Source organism: Taudactylus pleione, unplaced genomic scaffold, assembly GCF_031769625.1.
Source record: "Taudactylus pleione unplaced genomic scaffold, aTauple2 ptg001956l, whole genome shotgun sequence".
Lineage (NCBI taxonomy): Eukaryota > Metazoa > Chordata > Amphibia > Anura > Myobatrachidae > Taudactylus > Taudactylus pleione.
Window position 1 is genome coordinate 5,194,693 of NW_028286352.1, and position 18,520 is coordinate 5,213,212.

The following is an 18,520-nucleotide window of genomic DNA, read 5'->3' on the forward strand; positions in this document are numbered from 1 at the left end:
TGCAGTCCTTTCAGATGATCTCATCTCCTTAATGAGGAAATATATGTCTTTTCCATTCAGGTCCTAATGATATATAAATTCACTTGTGCAACTGGTAAAAAATATATTAAAGAATTATGTTCTTTGTGTGCAAGTGTTAAACCACCTAGCATCAGTGGGTCCAACTGCTACAATGTGTTTCACGGAGCTGTATCCACTGGCTCAGGCAATACTTGCAGTAGGATAAGTATACCCTCATATACCGGCCCATTTTGACAACTGCTGTAAACACTTTTCATTTAGCAGATCCACTCTTCTTCATGGCCCAGTCGATGTTTACTCTTGCACAGCCCCCCCCCATGGTATAATGGTATACAAACCAGAGATGAGTGGTTTGGTTTTGCTGAAAACCGAACACACCCGAGCTTTGGCGTCAGAGTAGAACCCGGTCCCAGCTCAGATCTGCTTGCCATGTTTGGATTTCGGATCTCAAAAACGGATCTTGTGTCTTTTGAATTGCGTGTAAGTCCCTCCCTGGTGATTTCAGCTACCATTTCACACAGCAGAGTGTATGGAGAGGGTGTGGGCTGTAGTTGATACTTCAGTACTACATACTAGTCACCATTAGAGAGAGCTGTAGGTAGATGGAGTGGGTGGGGAGCGTGTAAAAGACTGCAGGGGGTATATTTACTAAAGCGAGAGTTTTTAGAAGTGGAGATGTTGCCCATAGCAACCAATCACATTCTACTTAACATGTATCTAGCACCTTATAGAAGATAATAACTAGAATCTGATTGGTTGCTATGGGCAACATCTACACTTCTAAAAAACCCCACTTTAGTAAATATGGGTATACCCTCAGGAATCTTTGTCACTGTGTATGTTTATTTGTCAAATACTAGTTAGCCCCTGCCATCCAGTGCAAACAGGCTCTTGTGTATGTCTGTTAGAAGTGAACTTGAAGTGAGCTGTACTTACAATTGTTTTTCCTATATGTGCTATGTTCTTTTACACTGCTGTGTGTTTGTGCCACTGCTCTGTCGCTGCTCGCTGCATCTTTTGGCCAATACTGGTGAAATCAATATTGTGAGCTGTGAGGTGGTCAAATTTGATTGGACATTAATGTCATTGATGATAATAACACTATAGGAACAAAACAGGTCCAAGTTACATGATTTAAATTTTTTTTAATTTTTAAAGAAATCCAGATCCAAAACCAAACCCAAATACACTTGAGGTCGGTTTTGACAAAACCAAAACACGATGATATTTAGAACCAAAACATGGGGTGTGCGCACATCTCTAATGCACAGTCTACCTTTAAGCTCTCAGTCACATGACCACTATCAGTGCTAGTTCCTCCAAGTCAATAATTGTTTTTAGGTGTCAGATCACTGTCTGTGTTGCCTACATCTAGGCTCTAAATGGATCCTTAAACTGAATTGTCTATGTTCTAGTGCAGCCAGTATCTCTTTGGGTTCCTTGTGCCAGGTATCCTGTTTTATCTCACTGCTCCTGATTGCCAGTCCCGGTGTCCAGGATTTCTCCGCTGGTGGACATTCTATCCTTCAGTTTCATATTTGAGTCAGCTCAGTCTTCCCATGTCAACATCCTGACCTGTCCTAGTGTACACTCTTCCACACCATCCTTTGTGGAAGCTTTCCATCACTTATACTGTACCTGCCGGTCATGTCTGGTACTTACACAGATGCCAGCAATCTGCATGGCGGTTGTAATGAAGTCCATACCTCCTTGCAGGGGGTCTCTGCTGAATAATAGCACCAGGCTAGATTCTGCATTTCCAGTGTAAGGGGTAAATTTACTAAAGTGAGAGTTTTTAGAAGTGAGTTTTAGAAGTGATGTTGCCCATAGCAACCAATCAGATTCTACTTAACATTCAACTAGCACCTTCTAGAAGATAATACCTATAATCTGATTGGTTGCTATGGGCAACATCACTTTTAAAACTCACTTCTAAAAACTCTCAGTTTAGTAAATTTACCCCTAGGAATCAGACTGTCAGGATTGGATAACTCTGAGGTTTAACATATTATAGCTCATTTACATCAAAATAAATGGCAGTGAATGTCAAAAACTTAACAAAACTGTACTAAATATGACACTGAACAAAATGGATATATGTGCTAAAATACAGTGTGAAGGGTGTGGTGACACAGTATCCTGCTTTATACATAAAAGACACTATGAAAAAAAGTGAAATGTTACATTTAAGTTATGGCCATAAGAGAAGTATCCTGTAGCAGGCTTAGGATACTCCTTTATATGACCTGGGAATAACTGTATAGGCATCCAGCAAGGTTAATTAATTAATATGCGGCAAAAACAGTGAAAATAAAATGGGCACATTGCTTAGTACACACTTACAGAAGATGGAAATACAAATTTAAATAGAATTTGATTTTACATGACTGGCTGTATCTCCACTGAGGACACAATACCTGGTAAAGTATCTTTTAATTTCCTCTTAAGATGTTGAGATTCAGGGCCTCATTCAGAGGCGGTCGGAGGATGCAAGCGGTCACTCAGAAACTGGGCGGCCACTTGCATCCTGACCGCCCGCCTCTGTTGAGGTCGTTAACCCACAGCCTAACACCCACAGCTCTAACGACCGCTCGGGTGATGGTCGCGATGGTCAGAGACCATCGCGACCATCGGGGCTTACGACGAGACCCTAGGGTAGGGTCTCACTTGTCGTAAGCCCCGGAGAGCTTCTGGCTCTGTCAGAGCCGGAAGCTCTCCACTGACATCACTAGTGATGTCAGTGGGGCCTCCCCCAAACGGCAGGCGTTCCCATGGGAACGCCTCCGTTTGGGCTGCCACCCCCCGGCACGCCTTCCAAACGGGGCGAGCTGTCAATCAACATCGACAGCTCGCCCCCTTTGGAAAGAGACCCGCTACGACCGGTGCTGTCGGTCGTAGAGGGTCTCACGCATGCGCACGAGGGAGCCGGCTCCCTCGTGCGCATGCGCACTGGCAAAACATTGAGGTGGCCGTGCGGTCGTAGACCGTACGGCCACCTCTGAATAAGGTCCACAGTGCAGGTATCATTCAGTTTGGGTTTCACAACAAAGTATTCCCATTATGTGCATGTGATAACGCCGGAATATGTGACCGTACATATTCCTTCAGCAATTCACAAATATATGCATGCTTATGTATTTCATTATTATTTTCAGTGCAATTAAGAGTACATAGAAATGATTCAGGATATATATTAGTTATAAGAACGTCACTTGTCGAATGGCCTCAGGCCTAGAGATGAGGCCTACCCTCTATCTAAAGTAGCCAGGTGTGTGTATGAAGTAACAAAGCAACAGTTATTATTGTTTAATATTGTTTAATCTAAAATATATAAGTCTTATTACGGAAATAGGTATAAATCAGAACTGTGGAAAACTATTTCTTCACTAGCAAGACAGAATCATGGGTTAGTTTAGTACTAACAGACTAGAAGACAGCAGGTCTCAGATCTGTCTACGCAAGAAGGGAGCTAATCAGAATAGCCTTGGCCTATATGCGGTCACCAGTATTTTGAGAACATAGAAAGGAGATTATAGGTTTTGTTATGATTAAAACATATTAGTGAAATGTGTAGTGCGCATGAATATTGACTTAATTAATATTCGCCATTTTATAATATATTAGTAGCAGAGAGGAAAAAAGTATAAAAGATTGATCAAAAAGGGGAGGGGTCGGTCAGTCGGGCTGAGCAGGAGAGATCGTAGGTCGAGAGAGTGGCGAGGCGCTGGGCTGTAAGTATAAACAGGGCTGACTGTCACCTTGTGAGTCTATGCTAGGCATTGCAAATAATCATTTTGTTACTGCTGCTGAAAGCATGTTTTTTTATATTGTACGTCTGCTTTGTCAATAATACAATAATACATGTATAATTAATTTGCTTTTAAATAAACCATTGTCATTTATTTTAGAGTTGGTATTGGTGTGAATTATTTCATTTCTTCTTATAATAAGTAAGGTTTAAAAATAATATCCAAAACACCTCACGATATCACATGTGCCAGTCTAAATGCCAGATGATGGTTTATTTTGTTGTTTATCAGGCACACGCTTCAGCCAGTCCCAATAGTATAGGATGTGTCAGAGTTTAGAGGCAGGGCCGCCATCAGGGGGGACTGCCGGGACTGGACCCTGGTAGCACAGCCTGCAGCCCCACACTACCGCTTTAACAAAAGCCCGCCCACTTCCACCGCCCAGCCGCCACTAGCCCGGTTCCCACTAAGTCATTGGAGGATGGGCTGCTCCACCAACCTACAGCTAAAGGACATGCTGCTTCTAATAAAGTTTGCTTTGGACACGCGTGATATCATGATGTCATGTCGTGCTGCGCTTTTGGAGGGCGTGGTTGGAAGAGCCACGACACCGAAGGTTGAGGTGCAGGTCTGCCAGGGGAAAAGAGGAGAAGAAGAGACTCGGAGCTTTTAATGAAATAAGGTAAGTACAGTAAGTGGGAAAGAGCTGGGGAGGGCGGTCTGATCTGGTCGAGTCATACTTAATCAGGGGGGGTAGAGAATTTGGAAAAAGCTGGGGAGGGCAGGCTGAGCACTGGTCTGGTAGTTATATATATATATAATAAACCAGGGGGGATTGGGAAAAGCTGGGGAGGGCAGGCTGAGCACTGGTCTGGTACAGTCATATATATAATAAACCAGGGGGGGATTGGGAAAATGCTGGGAAGGTCAGTCTGAGAACTGGTCTGGTACAGTCATATATGTAATAAACCAGGGGGGGGGTTGGGAAAATGCTGGGAAGGGCAGTCTAAGCACTGGTCTGGTACAGTCATATATGTAATAAACCAGGGGGGGATTAGGAAAATGCTGGGAAAGGCAGTCTGAGAACTGGTCTAGTCTGGTTTAATAATGTTTGTTCAAAATATTGTACATTTTTTTATTGTGTATGACTAAGGTAGCTGGGTTGTGGGGGGTTGGGGAAGGAGGGGTTGGGGGGGGACCCTGCCTATTTTGTCAGTCCTGTGCCCCACAATTACTGATGGCAGCCCTGTTTAGAGGCAGTGAAATATCTCTCTCTATACTGTATGTATATACAGTATATGCATTCCGATGCTTAGTACATATGAGAAATGCAGTAATACCCCCGAAAACTGCATTTTCACAGCATTTCTGCACTTAGGACATCCCACCCATAATATGATGTAATATGAATATAATGGATGTTCTAATACTTCAGTTTCTTTGATACCCTGTACATGTCAATAGAATTTCAGGAGCAAACATTATTTTGATAGCTTATTATTGATTTATTGTAAATAATTTATGACTGAAGAAACAAATTAAATATGTTAAAACTATGATGAACGTTGACAGCAAATACATAAAAAGGAGTATATTTTTGTAGAATGCGAAGTCATATAAATGTATAGTTACTCAGGGCCTGATTTAAGGCACAATTCTCCATTATGTTTTATGCTTCATTTGTCCTGTTTGTTGCTATTGGTCCTTTTTAGTAAGACTATTTTTACAGTGTCCCTTTCCATTATGTCCTTTTTGATGTGTTATAAGGTTGGAGATAATACTGAAGCACTTGCCGCACCCTTTGCAAGAATACGGCCTCTCTCCCGTATGTGTTCTCTGATGCTTAACTAGGTCAGATCCATTGCTGAAGCAGTTCCCGCATTCAATGCAATTATAGGGTCTCTCACCAGTATGGCGCCTCTTATGTATAACAAGGTGTGAGTTACACGTGAATTTCTTACCACACTGGAGACAGACATAAGGTCTCTCCCCTGTATGGATCCTCTGGTGTCTCACCAGCGTTGTGCTGATACTAAAACTCTTCCCACAGTCATTACATACATAGGGTTTCTCCCCCGTGTGGACTCGCTGGTGTCTGACGAGACTTGAGCTAAAGCTAAAACATTTCCCACAGTCTTTGCATATGAACGGCTTCTCCCCAGTGTGGATTATTTGATGTTTGAGAAGACTCGAGCTGCTCACAAAGGCACTACCACACTTGCTACAGATATGGGACTTCTCTACATTGTGGTTTGCTTGAGCCTTCAATGTATGGGCGCTGATGACAAAACCTTTTACACTTTTGGCAATAGAGTTTGGTAATTCTTCATTGTGAGGTCCTCTATCTAATAATGAGGAACATCTATAAAGATCAGGAGCTGGATACAGGCTTCCCAAGTTGTTTTGAGGTTCTTGAGCAATGCTTCCAAGACTTTCCCCACATTCCAACAATTTGACCAGGCTGTGATCTTGTTGGTCTACTTGCTGTCCATTAGCATTGCTACAACTCTTTGCCTTTTCGGTGTAAGCATCGGGGACATGCTTTCTGGTGGCATCATCCTTAGAACCATCACATTCTTCTTTAACATTGTTATAACTTATTTTCTGAAGTTTCTGTGATTGAAGACTACTGGGAATTATTACTGTGCTCGCTTTACGTTTTATCCTTAGCTCCACAATACCACCAGATGTACCTTGAGAAACCTGGAGATCTTGGCTGTGACACAACATAAGTTCTTCTAGTGAACTTTGGATTGCTTGTTTCTCTTTCTGTGTTGGAACTGATGTTCTCTGGATCTTGTTACCAATACAGGCTTGAGTAATGGGCTGGTTCCAATCCTGCATGAAGAGCAGCCGATTACCTGTTTTGCCGGTATAGTTTAGCGCTGCATCTACAATAAGATAACAGGAGACCAGTGGTATGCAACTATAAAACAAACTTGCTATAATATATCACATGACATATATTTGTCCCTTTCTGCATGAAAAAAAATATTGAGGAAGATTAAGTAGTTGTTTTGCTAGCTGGTTAATTTTACCACCCTAAGATGAACAGGTGCATGGGGATATAAATAAGGCTGAGATCAAAGAACATCCAGGTAGCAGTACACCAGTGGTCTCAAACTTGGGCCATCCATCTGCAGTGGAACTACACATCCCAGCATGCCCTGCCATAGTTTTGCTATTACGGCATGCTAAAACTGTGGCAGGGCATGCTGGGCTACATAGTCCACAGCTGCTGGATGGCCAGGAGTTTGACACCCCTGTAGTAGACGATAAACTTGTGATGAATAGGGGTGGTCAGATCAGGTTCTTGCATCATTGTAGTGGTCTGGCCTGTCAGACTGGAAATTGTAACCATTAGCAATGCACTGCAGAACAATAGTAGTCATTAGTGGGCCTGATTCAGTAGACAGTGCGATGTCAGAAGCGGATGATTTTATCAGTTTGTGCATGCATCCAGTCTCACAGACTGAAAACGTTGGAGTAAGCAGTGCTACTTTGGATACAGAGAAGGGGAATTATTGCGGTCAGTGACTACAACTTTTTTTCTTCAGTTGCACTGATTTCTGCTGACATGGTCAGGTGGAAATTCTGCACCTCCATAGGGCTGGTTCAATTTTCGATGGTACTACCGATGGCATATCTTTTTACACAAAGCAGGGGATTAGCATCACAGTTGATGGGTCTCTGGGCCTGATTCTGACCCGCTTGCGAGCGCTGAGCGCTCGCAAGCGGGTCGATGGTGCCCAAGTGCGCATGCGCACGACAGAGGCGCCTCCTTCGTGCGCATTCGCGAGACCCGAATAACGACGGCCGAGCCGTCGTTAAGGGTCTCGCACCAAAGGGGGCGTGCTGTCGATGGTGATTGACAGCATGCCCCCTTTGGTGGGCGTGCCGGGGGCGTGGCTGCCCAGACAGAGGCGTTCCCATGGGAACGCCTACCGTCTGGGTCTGGCCCCACTGACATCATTAGTAATGTCAGTGTTAATTGCTTTTGGCTCTGATAGAGCCAAAAGCACTCCTGGGCTTTCGGCAGCGAGACCCTACCGCAGGGTCTCGTCGCAAGCCCGATGGTCTTGACCATCGCGACCATCATTTTGGCTGCTCGCTATAGCTGTGGGTGGTCACCCACAGCTATGCGAGCGGCCAGGAGGCCGCTCCAAAAAGGAGCAGGGACGGCCCTGATTCAGAGCGAGCGCTCTGTCAGAGCGTCCGGCTCTGAATCAGGGCCTCTGTACGAACTTTATCGGCTGTTGCATAAGCAGGAAGGTGCATAAAAAAGTCGCAGTCACAGCGGCATCAGCGTCTGCCTCTAAATCATGCCCAAAGTGCCTGTTGCTAGGGCAGTGGATGGCAAGCAGCTGGTAGGATTTCTCCTGGTATCATACATCATGCTGTAGATCTGAGTAACCGAATGGTTGTGTGCAGGATGCCTGATGCACCTGATCACAGTCTATTAACCACTTGCCTGGCCAGATGCGACCAAGCCAAACTTTCCCTGATATGGTCGCATCTGATGCAATCAGTCAGAGACACCGACATTCCTGTAACCACCAGCCTCATTGCACTGTGCCTGCCCCTCTACAGATCCTTCTCCTTCCATCACCACCAGTCTCCTACACAAGCGGCTAAAGTGAAGGCCAATCCATCAGTGCAGGAAAGCGATTTAATGTATATACAGTAGGAGGGTCAATCCTATTAGGTGCGAATTGCAAGTTTGTTTCATGAAACTCACAGACTTCGCATTGATGCGCCCTCCCGAGAAATCTCCAATCCAATAAAAAATGCCTATGCGCTGTACTCGCAGCGGAGGGGTGCAAGTTGACTAGCAAATGCGATGTGATGTGATAGAAGTGCATGAAAAAGTGGGGAGATCATCCCATCCTGGACCCCCCAAAACTGATCATATCATTAGCAGGACCTTATAGAAGGCTGTTTGTGGGCATTAGGAAAGTACTGAAGGTTTTCAAATGGTGTCAAATGGCTGATTTGTGCTTTTTTAAAAAATGCAAAAAAATAATAAAAACATAATTATTTTCATGTAATCTCAAACAAATTAAATGAAAAATGCAAAAAATAGGTATGAAAAAAAGAGATTTTGGGGTACTTTGAAAAATTGTAAAAAAAAAATATAATAAAAACAATTATTTTAATTTAAAAAAAAATGCTGTCATTAAATTTGAAGTGGCTAAACTAACGAAAAAGTTTATTCTGGGGTAATTTGAGGCCACTTTTTAACCCCAAAAAAGGACATGTAATTATTGGTCTAATTAAGCTAATTGGAAACTTTCAATTGCCTAATTAGTCATTGGGGGGGGGGGGGGAGGGTCTAAGGGGTTCAGCACAGTGTCCCGACATTTTAACCTTAAAATAAAGATTTTCCTTTCCATCTCTCACCCTCCGGAAGGTGCAAATGGAAAAATGCAGACTCACTTTGACTGATTCAGTGCAAGTTTCTAATTGGATTGCAAAATGAATTCGCTATGCGACTTCGAGGAGAAAACAGCAACTCGCACCTAATTGGATTGACCCCTAAAAGTGGCTGCAATCATCATAATCAATGTGTATGTTGTACTAGGAGATGAGCATCGGGTCAAGATCTAACTGGGTCACATACATGAATCTGCCTTTACTGTACTCAGCCTTTGCTTGCCCGCCCCATTCCGTCCCTGCTATGCCTACAAGCATAGGAAGTTTGAGATATGACCTGAGGAGACACTACATCACTAAAGACATTAGTGGCGCCCTATTGTAATGAATTACATTTAGTGGTGCCCTGTTTATTATAATGAATTACATATTTATCATCATTATGAATTTTATAAAAAAATATTGAATGGAATTTGTGTCTTTTTATAAATATAGATTTTCAATTTTAATACATTAGTCTATTATTTATACATGCATTTCCCATATGCATATGCATTTCCGTATATTTTTACATTTGTATTGGAATATGATAAATGGTGAAGTGTGTCTAGTATTGAAATTCGGTTCTCCAGTTTAATTCCACATCTCTAGAACCAACAAAACTAATCTGTCAGACTAAATTGCCACCAGTAAATTCTCGTTAGCTTTGTATATCTGCAAAGGAAAATGTTTAGGTTTTTTTTGGAACCCAATACCCTTACTTACAATAAATTCATATAGAAGTTTAGAATGCTGTCTCTTTAAACTCAAAATAAAATATATTTTTCAAATTATATACAAAACTGTCTAACATTACAAAGAGAACACATTTTTTCTTGTTTTTCCCATTTTTTTAGTAAATAATTCCTGAATACCAAAATACACCTACATTTTAATACTCAACTTGGTGCTTACCCAATGAACCTGGGAGCTTGAAGTGTTCTAGAGTATTTGAAGTGTTTTTTTGTCCATAATCCTGACTCTCCTTGATGTTGTCTAAGAATTCTTCAAAAGATAAGGGTTCCTAAATAAAAAAAAACAGGATACTGTAGTTATTTTTGAACTGTATAGAGTGACCTCCAAGCACTTCCTAGGATTAACAAATGTCGATGATCCTTTCATTGCAAACCGGTGTTTCACACAGCACAAATGGCAAAAGCTTTCCTGTCTGATCTTTGTTTTCCTAGAACTGTGATTATCATTTGTGGTAAAGTATAATTTCATATTGTTGCATTTTGTCTGCATTTATCAAAAAAACCTGGTAGTCAGGACAATGGCTCATGTAGGAGCTATCACTCTATCAGAAGCTATCACTTCTGGTTCTGTGTAGCCATAAGTCAGTGCATAGAATGAAATGAGGGAGCTTGGAGGCCAGTTAGGGATCAGAGGAACCCTTTCTGTTGATGCCATATTCAGATTTTAACCTCTGGTGGGCATCAATGTAGAACACCAAAGCAGCATTGAGATTCTTACATTAGTGTAGAACACCCAAGCAGCATTGAGATTTCTATAGCACTGAAAGCCAGGATAGGATAGAGTGTCAGTACTGCAGAACCTATTTATGCAGGGGTTTAGTAAATGTGACATCTGAATCAATTAGTTGTTCCCCCTTTCCACTCAGAAGCTGCATGCAAAGGTACAGTATGGATCCCCAGCACTACCAACTATCGTTTCTAAGGCTGCAACCACCAGCAGTCGGGAGCTTTGTCTAAAAAGTTAGGTAATACAATCTTTTTATTTTCTTATATTCTGGATATTTTACACACTGATCTCTAATGTACAGTATATACATATTAATTTAGAAGCAAAGTGCATGCTTCCACACAGACTACATTTTTAATAGGCTCCTTTTAGCCCAAATAGCCCTGCCCTTACTTCTATACTCAGCAGGAGTACCATAGACTCTATCATGAAATTCTATCTGACTTCACAAGGAATAATCCTCCTCATGGTGTAGACGGCCAGAACATCTTTAATAACCTCACCTTGCTGGTCACAAGTTGGATGATCTGCGAGGCATGGTTAATAACCTTCTCTATGAGGAGTGGGTCCCTGGATGGAGAAGACTTGCTTGCTGCATCCTTCTGCGGTGAAGAACAACCACTCATTTCTCAGATCTTGTCTATGAGGCTAAAGGTCTTAGATACAGTATATATTGCTTCCCTAATCCCTACCATGCACCTGGTACAATACTGGCCAGGAAATAATTTTTTTTAATGGTGCATGTTTAAAGTTATAACACCGGTACGGTAAAAATGTAAGTAGCATACACCCATGTTGTGACCTCGGCACCGGCATTGTCATGTCAACATACTGTACTTATTGTGGACATAGGAGCTCATTCAGACCCACTCTCTAGATGCGTTCGCTCGCACCCAGCATATGCAAATCCGGCACATACCCAGCAAGGCAGGTGATCGCACGGCAAGGCATAAGCACACCCACTATGTCTTGGCGTGCGATCGCTTTGTGTATGTAATCGCCCACCCGGCCTGTCTTAAGACGCCCACTTGCGCACGTCATCTCCAGGAAGTGTATGCAACCATTGGTACATCAGTTACCATCGGAAGCGAACGCAGCACTTGAGGTTGACTACCCTACCGCAAGCACTGCGATCACTTCAGTGTGAAATACAACCAGATGACGTGTACAATGACGCATCTTTGCTAATTATGCACACCCATAAAACTCACTTTTGACGCCCAGACACGCCTGCGTTCACAACACCATTCCCCCGTTCACAAGCACCTTTCCCTGTTACCACCCACAAACAGCACATTCTGTCACTCAAAGTAGCGTCCAGTCTGTGTACTACGAGCGTACAATTCCCAATCACAGTGACTGGCTCACCCATGCGTATTTTGCCGCATACGCATGCACAGATGGGCGACTATCGGCCCTAGCGTGCGTCCGTGGCTTAGCAAATGGGTCTGAATCAGGCCCATAGAGCCTTATTCTGAAGAGTTTTTTAAACCAAGAGGACAAATCAGAAATTAAAGTATAGATTGTTTGATTTTTCGCATGCTCCAATATATGCCTCTGAACAGGGGCGTCTTAAGAGAGGTGGGGGCCCGTGTGCATTCCCCTTGCCGAGTCCCCTCCTCTCTCCCCGGCAGCCGGCAGCCGACTGACATGGCTGGCCAGCCGGCCTCTGCAGAGTCAGTAGACTCTAGGCACTAGAGTGTGCCCAGAGTCTACCGCGCATGCCCCGAGCGCCGGAAAAATGGCCGCTGCGGCCATTTTCCGGTGTTCTGTGCAGCACTGACACCCGACGTGGTACCATGGACCAGTGAGTTTTAGATAATATGGGTGCAGGGTGTGCTGTGCAGGGGCCCCTCTGGACCTGCCTCTGAAAAATTCCCGTAACGGGAGATGCAATGAACAGTGATTTGTACAAATGACAGAATTTCATCTATTTTTACAACGGGATTTAAAAGTGACATGTTTTATTTTTTTTTAAAGGCAAAATGAAATGCAGCTAACCACAAGTTAGTCTGCATTGATTGGGCAGACTGCATAGACCTTTTTGTGCACACTCTGGACCTCATTCAGAGTCGGTCGTTTCGGCCGCTCGGTCGTAAGGTAAAAGGGGCCGGATATGCAAATGAAGCGCTCGCAAGTTGCGTCGTTAAGATGGGATCGTTAGCTGGATGAGCAAGGGGAAAATGCGGCCGTAAGACTAAAAATACGCCCCCTTCTCGTTCGCATTACACGTCATCTCCGGGCATATAAGGATTAATCGAGACCATCGGAGCTGTTCGTAGAGCTTAAGGTTGACCATACCCTCTCTTAAGCTCACCGATCAAGTCAGTGTAAAAACCTCCCATGTCACAAGTGCCATGACACTACTTAGTTAATTATGCACTCCTATAAAACGCTGTTTGCATAGTCAGGCACGCCTGCGTTCGGATCTCCACTCCCCCGTTCACAAGCACCTTCCCCTGTTACCACCCACAAACGCCTCATCCTGTCACTCAAACTAACGACCTGGCTGTGTTCAATTTCTGATCGTAATAGCTAGTTTGCGCACGCGCATTGCGAATTTTATGCATGCGCAGTTTAGCGAACATAGGTGGCGTACGACCGAGCGGCCGCAACGACCGACTCTGAATGAGGTCCTCTTTGTAATGCATTTGCCATAGGAGTTGCAAAAGTGACTCAACTACATGAATATCTGCATTGCATGCGACGCTCAATCTAGCTTATAGTGAGCATCGGCCTGCCGTACAGAAATGATAGCTGACTTCTGAATAGATATAGCTGCAGCATGCTTCGATTTGACTCAGCTGTCATATATTACTGTATTTGCCAGCACCCTGTTGAAGTCAGCAAATGTAGAGGATCCCGCAACAGAGACCTTGGAATATGGGAAAAGGGAGATTTTACTTAAAATAAGCTAAAAACGATATTGTGACGACATGTGATGCCCAGGCACGCCAACAGCTGTGGCGGGCCTGGGTAAAGGGGTGTGGACTAATCACGGGAGGCGTGGCCACGCACCCTTAGGGAAAAAATATTTTTTCAGCGGCTCTGCGCACAGGGGAGGGGTTGCTATGAGCCCCTCAGCCCGGCGCATAGCCAGTGGGGGGTGAAATCAGTGTGATCGCTCCCCTCACAGGCATAGGAGACTGCCAGCCATGAGCAGTTTCCCAGTGAAGCCCAGCACACAGCAGCATGTGCTGGGCTGCTGTGATGTAAGAGAGGGGGGGGGGGGGCAGCACCGGACCTAGGCCCCCACCAGGCCCCTCCAGCAAGCCTTGGCCCAGGTAATTACTACCCACTCCCCCCCCTCTTGGTGCCCCTGTTGATGCTGACAATGACATCCATAGAGCTGCACATGAGCATGCACGATGTAAGTCTACCTTATGTATGCGATTTGTGCTTACTGCACATTGCGCCAAGACTGGGCAATGTTACATCATACTTGCCTACCCTTCTGAATTGTCCGGGAGTCTCCTGAAAATCAGGTGGCTGTCCTGGACCCTGGGAAGTGTAGGCAAGGCTCCTGGAATTAGCACCCAACTGGCTGCCCCGGCCACTTCTACGCGGCTTGATGACACAATTTGCGCTGAATTGCTGCATCTTGGCCCCATCCACCTACTTTACAATGCCAGGAATTGAGGCTTTGTAGAGACGTGGTGACACAATTGCAGCGCCAAACCCCCTACACCCCTCCCCGCCTATTTGGATCGAGGGGGCAGCAGAAATGTTGGCATGCAACATCACTTCTAACTGAACAGAAATGTTGGCATGTCTGACATCACTTCTAACTGAACTGATACTCTAGTGTGAATTGCTGATGTGTTGTATTTCCCGCAATTCTCACCTCTACGGTCAATAAGTGGATTATAGCCTGGGCGTGTTTCAGAATGCTGTCTGCCATCATCCCCATATCTCTTACAGAGCTCTGCATTGTCACAAGACTGGATGTCTCAGCTCTCTTCATTACAAGCACATGTATGCCAACTGTAATACAGGAAATAAACACAATGGTGAGAGGAGCCTAGCAACATCGGTGGCACAATTTGCATAAATGGTTTGGAATATATGCATTAACACAGTCCAGCTCACATTTGGTCATCATAACACTGACTATAGCACATGTTACGTGGCTAGTTAAGGATCTTAGGCCCTCATTCAGAGCCACTCGCTATTTGCGGTCGTTCGTTCTAAAACAAGGGGTGGCTATTCAAATGAACCGTTCGCTGTTTGCGGTCTGTTCACGCCTCTATGTCTGAACGAGCGAACAAAACTTGCGTTCGTTTTTTGGAAAAATACGCCCCCTGGCCGCTCGCATCCTACGTCATGTCCGCTATTTAATAGATTAATCGAGTACATCGACAAGGGTATGAACTGCTCGCTATTCTTGGGGTTGGTGTTTGCTACCACAATTTTGCGAGCAGTTCTGGCTATAAAATAACCCAGTGACGTGGTCAATGACGCTGCTGTTTTAAATATGCACACCCATAAAACGCCCGTTTTGATCTTTAAGCACGCCTGCGTTCTGATTTCCACTCCCCATTTTCAAGCACCTTCCCCTGTTACCACCCACATACGCCTCTTTCTGTCACTCAAAATAGCAGGCATTCGCTATTTTGCGAGCACATGAATTTCGGCCGCACTGACTGGTTGGCGCATGCGTATAACGATCCGTACGCATGCGCAGTTGGGCTAACATCGCTCGGAACGAACGAGCGGCCGCTTACGAGCGGCTCTGAATCAGGCCCTTAGTTTAATGGTAAGTAAAACGTGGATATAGAAAACTTTGAGAAACATTTGCAGTCTATGAGTAACGTAGAACAGTTGTAAGATTATTAGAATTGTATCAGAAGATAAATACTCATTGAAGGACAGACCAGAAATGAATTAAAAGTATACAGTAGCTTGTGTGACTTTACACCTGCTCTCTCCATCCGCCCTAATGGGAAATGCAATGAATTGAGATTTATCAAATCAGAATTTCAAACCGCAATATTTTCTAAAAGCAAAATAAAATGCAGCTAACAGCTGAATCTGCATTGACTAGATATACAGGAAAGGATGGCGTTATCAAGAAATTAGGTGATTGTTTTATTTTATCTATTACGTGTGCATATATATATATATATATATATATATATCTACTCTTATACACATATGTTTAAATATTTATTTATATATCACCCATTACAATTGATTGTCTGAACCATAAGAAACAAGCCCATGTCACAGTCTATGTTGCATTCTGTGTTTATTATGGTAACATGCATCTCCTACCTCCTGTTCCAGGAAACTCCTTTGTGTAGGTTTGCCTGGGGCCTATCTGTCCAATGAAGAGAGGAGGAAGCATGGGTCTCTGGAGCTTGTAGTCTTGGAGAAGCACTTTCCTGATATGCTGAAGTATAACAATACTACATCTCCCAAAGAAACTTGCTGTTTAGCCTTGAAGAATGACAGCTCTCAGCCAATAGAGCTATAGACTATAATTATGGCAGAAGCTGCTCACAGTCAGAGCAGGTGCTGGGAACAATTCCCACACTAACCACTGAACTGGCTAATATTTCTTCCAAAAATCGCTCAGAAATTGTCAGTGTGTTTATGATTGAATTAGGTCAAGAACATCTATTGATAACTTCCAACACGATTTTATTTAAAAAAAAAATAAAAATAAATTATATATATATATATATATATATATATATACACACACTGTATATATTTTTTTAAGCACAGTACACCATAAACATAGCAATTTTTATGGTATAACTGCGCTGGTTTCCTGAATGTATACACTATTAAAACAAATAGAAAAGTAATAAACCTCTAACTGTTTCTAACAGTCCGGACCACTCGAATTGAAATGAATATATACGTTATTTATTGGTAACAATATTTCCTAGTAGAGAAACACATATTAACTGACATAAACTTTGACAAGAAAATCACATAATATGGAAAAAAGACATACTGATCAATTTATAAATTAAACCATATAACTTGATAAAAAGTCTCTGTGTTTGTCAGTGTTAAAAAAGTGTCCCAGCAGCAATAAACCTATTGAGGTGAATTTTGGAAATGTATTGGTACCAAACTAAAAGACTCTCGTAACGATCAAAAAACATTCACCAAGTTTTTAGTTAGTTGATGGTTTAAAGGTAACAGTTTACCTCTTCGCTCTATTTTGATGCAGTAAAGCCCAGCAATACAGAGGATGACTGAGCTCTAATAATGTCACGCTATTGATGCTCCTGAACGCAGATTCCCGATGTTTGGGAATCAGCACAGGCCCCATTCTGTGAGTGTGCAGAATGGGTCCTACCAACTCACTCACAGACTGGCAGTGATTGACAATCTGCTGCTGTTTGTGGGCGGGGAGGGGATGGCGATGCCCTCCGTTTCCCGAAACGGCAGCATGTCACTGCCATTGTGGGGGAGGGAAGAAGCCAAGATCTCTGTCGGCTGACGGAGATTTCCTGGCCTCTTCATCTAACCTGCGGCGGCCGGCTGTGGGACCCCATGGGTCACTGCAGCCGGCTGATAGTACGCAGATTTTCCGATACTGCATTGGACAACATAGCTCGGATATGTAATGTACAGGAGGCGCGATGCCTCCTGCTGCATTACCATCTGCCTGCGTGCAGCAGCTTTACAATTACAATTCTTGGAGAATCAGTCCGGATTTCAGTGCCGCTTGTAAACTGCACTGAAGTCCGGACTCAGCCTGATTCAGCAAGGAACGCAAAGGAGAGAACGCACGCACTTGGCCAATGTTTTTGCACTGTGCATAGCACAGCACATGTGCAAACTAGCCAGTGCAAATGGATTAGGGTACGCAGACTACACGCAGGGTGTATGTAGACCCCTTCAGATAATGATTGACAGGAAGTGCCATTTGTGGGTGGTGACAGGGGTTCGTCAGGTGAACGAAGGCGTGTCTGTGCGTTGGGACGCTATTATAATTAAGTGCGTAATTAAGGCAGTGCGGCGGCACACGCAGCCATAGCATAAATTGTACACAGGAAGCGGCCAAAATCCAGGGGCAGGTGAGGTCAACCACTGTTGTGCATATGGGTCCGATGGTTCTCGATGTTACCGATGTTTACGCTATCTTGGGTACTGATCAGGCTGTGAGTAAAGGGAGATGGGCGGCTTAGTATGGGGCTGAGCGTCTGCATCTAGTGCTGCAGTCTCCATGCGTATGCATTGATTAGCATATTCTCACAGCGGCCAGGTGTATGCGTCTGCATCCGTGTGTTCTTTGCTGAATCAGGCCCTCAATGCAGTGATTTTCAGGAACATCAATAGCGTGACATTATTAGCGCTCAGTCATCCTCTGTATTGCTGGGCTTTGCTGCATCAAAACGGAGCGAAGAGGTAAACTATTACCTTTAAACCATCAACTAACTAAAGAGACTTGGTGAATGTTTTTTCATCCTAAGAAGAGACTTTTGGGCTGATTCAGACCCGAACGCTATGCTGCACTTGCTCGCATTGAATGATTTTTCGCAATCTGTGCATACGTATGAGTCGCAATGCGCGTGCACGAACCAATCACTGTGATGGGAAAGTGCTCGCCCGTAGCTCGCAGTTGGGACGCTATTTTGAGTGACAGATAGTGCCGTTTGTGGGTGGTAACAGGGGAAGGTGCTTGAAAATGGGGGTGTGGATGTGCGAACGCAGGCGTGCCCGACCATCAGAATGGCATTTAACGTGTGTGCATAATTAGCAAAGTAGCGTCATTACACACGTGACTGGGTTGTATTTTGGCCTGAACTGCTCACAATGTTGTGGTGGGAAAAGGCTACCACAAGCACTGCGAGCAGCTCTGATGGCTCTCGATGTTCCCGATTAATCCTACA

At 43.9% G+C, this 18,520-nt stretch overlaps 1 protein-coding gene across 2 annotated transcripts; it reads right to left on the reverse strand.

Moving 5' to 3' along the window:
• Positions 1 to 5,339: 5,339 nt before the first annotated feature.
• On the reverse strand, positions 5,340 to 16,034 carry LOC148436127 (uncharacterized). 2 transcript variants are annotated; one of them, XM_088465329.1, is made up of 5 exons: positions 15,939 to 16,034; positions 14,509 to 14,648; positions 11,168 to 11,266; positions 10,098 to 10,206; positions 5,340 to 6,661 (listed from the first exon to the last, which is right to left on the reverse strand). In XM_088465329.1, the coding sequence occupies exons 1-5, from the start codon at positions 16,009 to 16,011 to the stop codon at positions 5,466 to 5,468; spliced, it is 1,617 nt and encodes a 538-aa protein (XP_088321455.1). In that variant the 5' UTR covers positions 16,012 to 16,034; the 3' UTR covers positions 5,340 to 5,465. The 2 variants fall into 2 exon arrangements, with proteins under 2 accessions (XP_088321455.1, XP_088321456.1); XM_088465330.1 differs by lacking the exon at positions 11,168 to 11,266.
• Positions 16,035 to 18,520: the final 2,486 nt, after the last annotated feature.

Bases quoted from the DNA above. Each gene is read 5' to 3' on its own strand.
- LOC148436127 (XM_088465329.1), bottom strand. From the start codon at position 16,011: ATGCTTCCTCCTCTCTTCATTGGACAGATAGGCCCCAGGCAAACCTAC. The intron at 11,267-14,508 runs GTGAGAATTGCG...TCTTCACCGCAG, and splicing joins TCCACTTATTGACCGTAGAG to AAGGATGCAGCAAGCAAGTC. The intron at 6,662-10,097 runs GTAAGCACCAAG...ATCTTATTGTAG, and splicing joins CAAGCTCCCAGGTTCATTGG to ATGCAGCGCTAAACTATACC.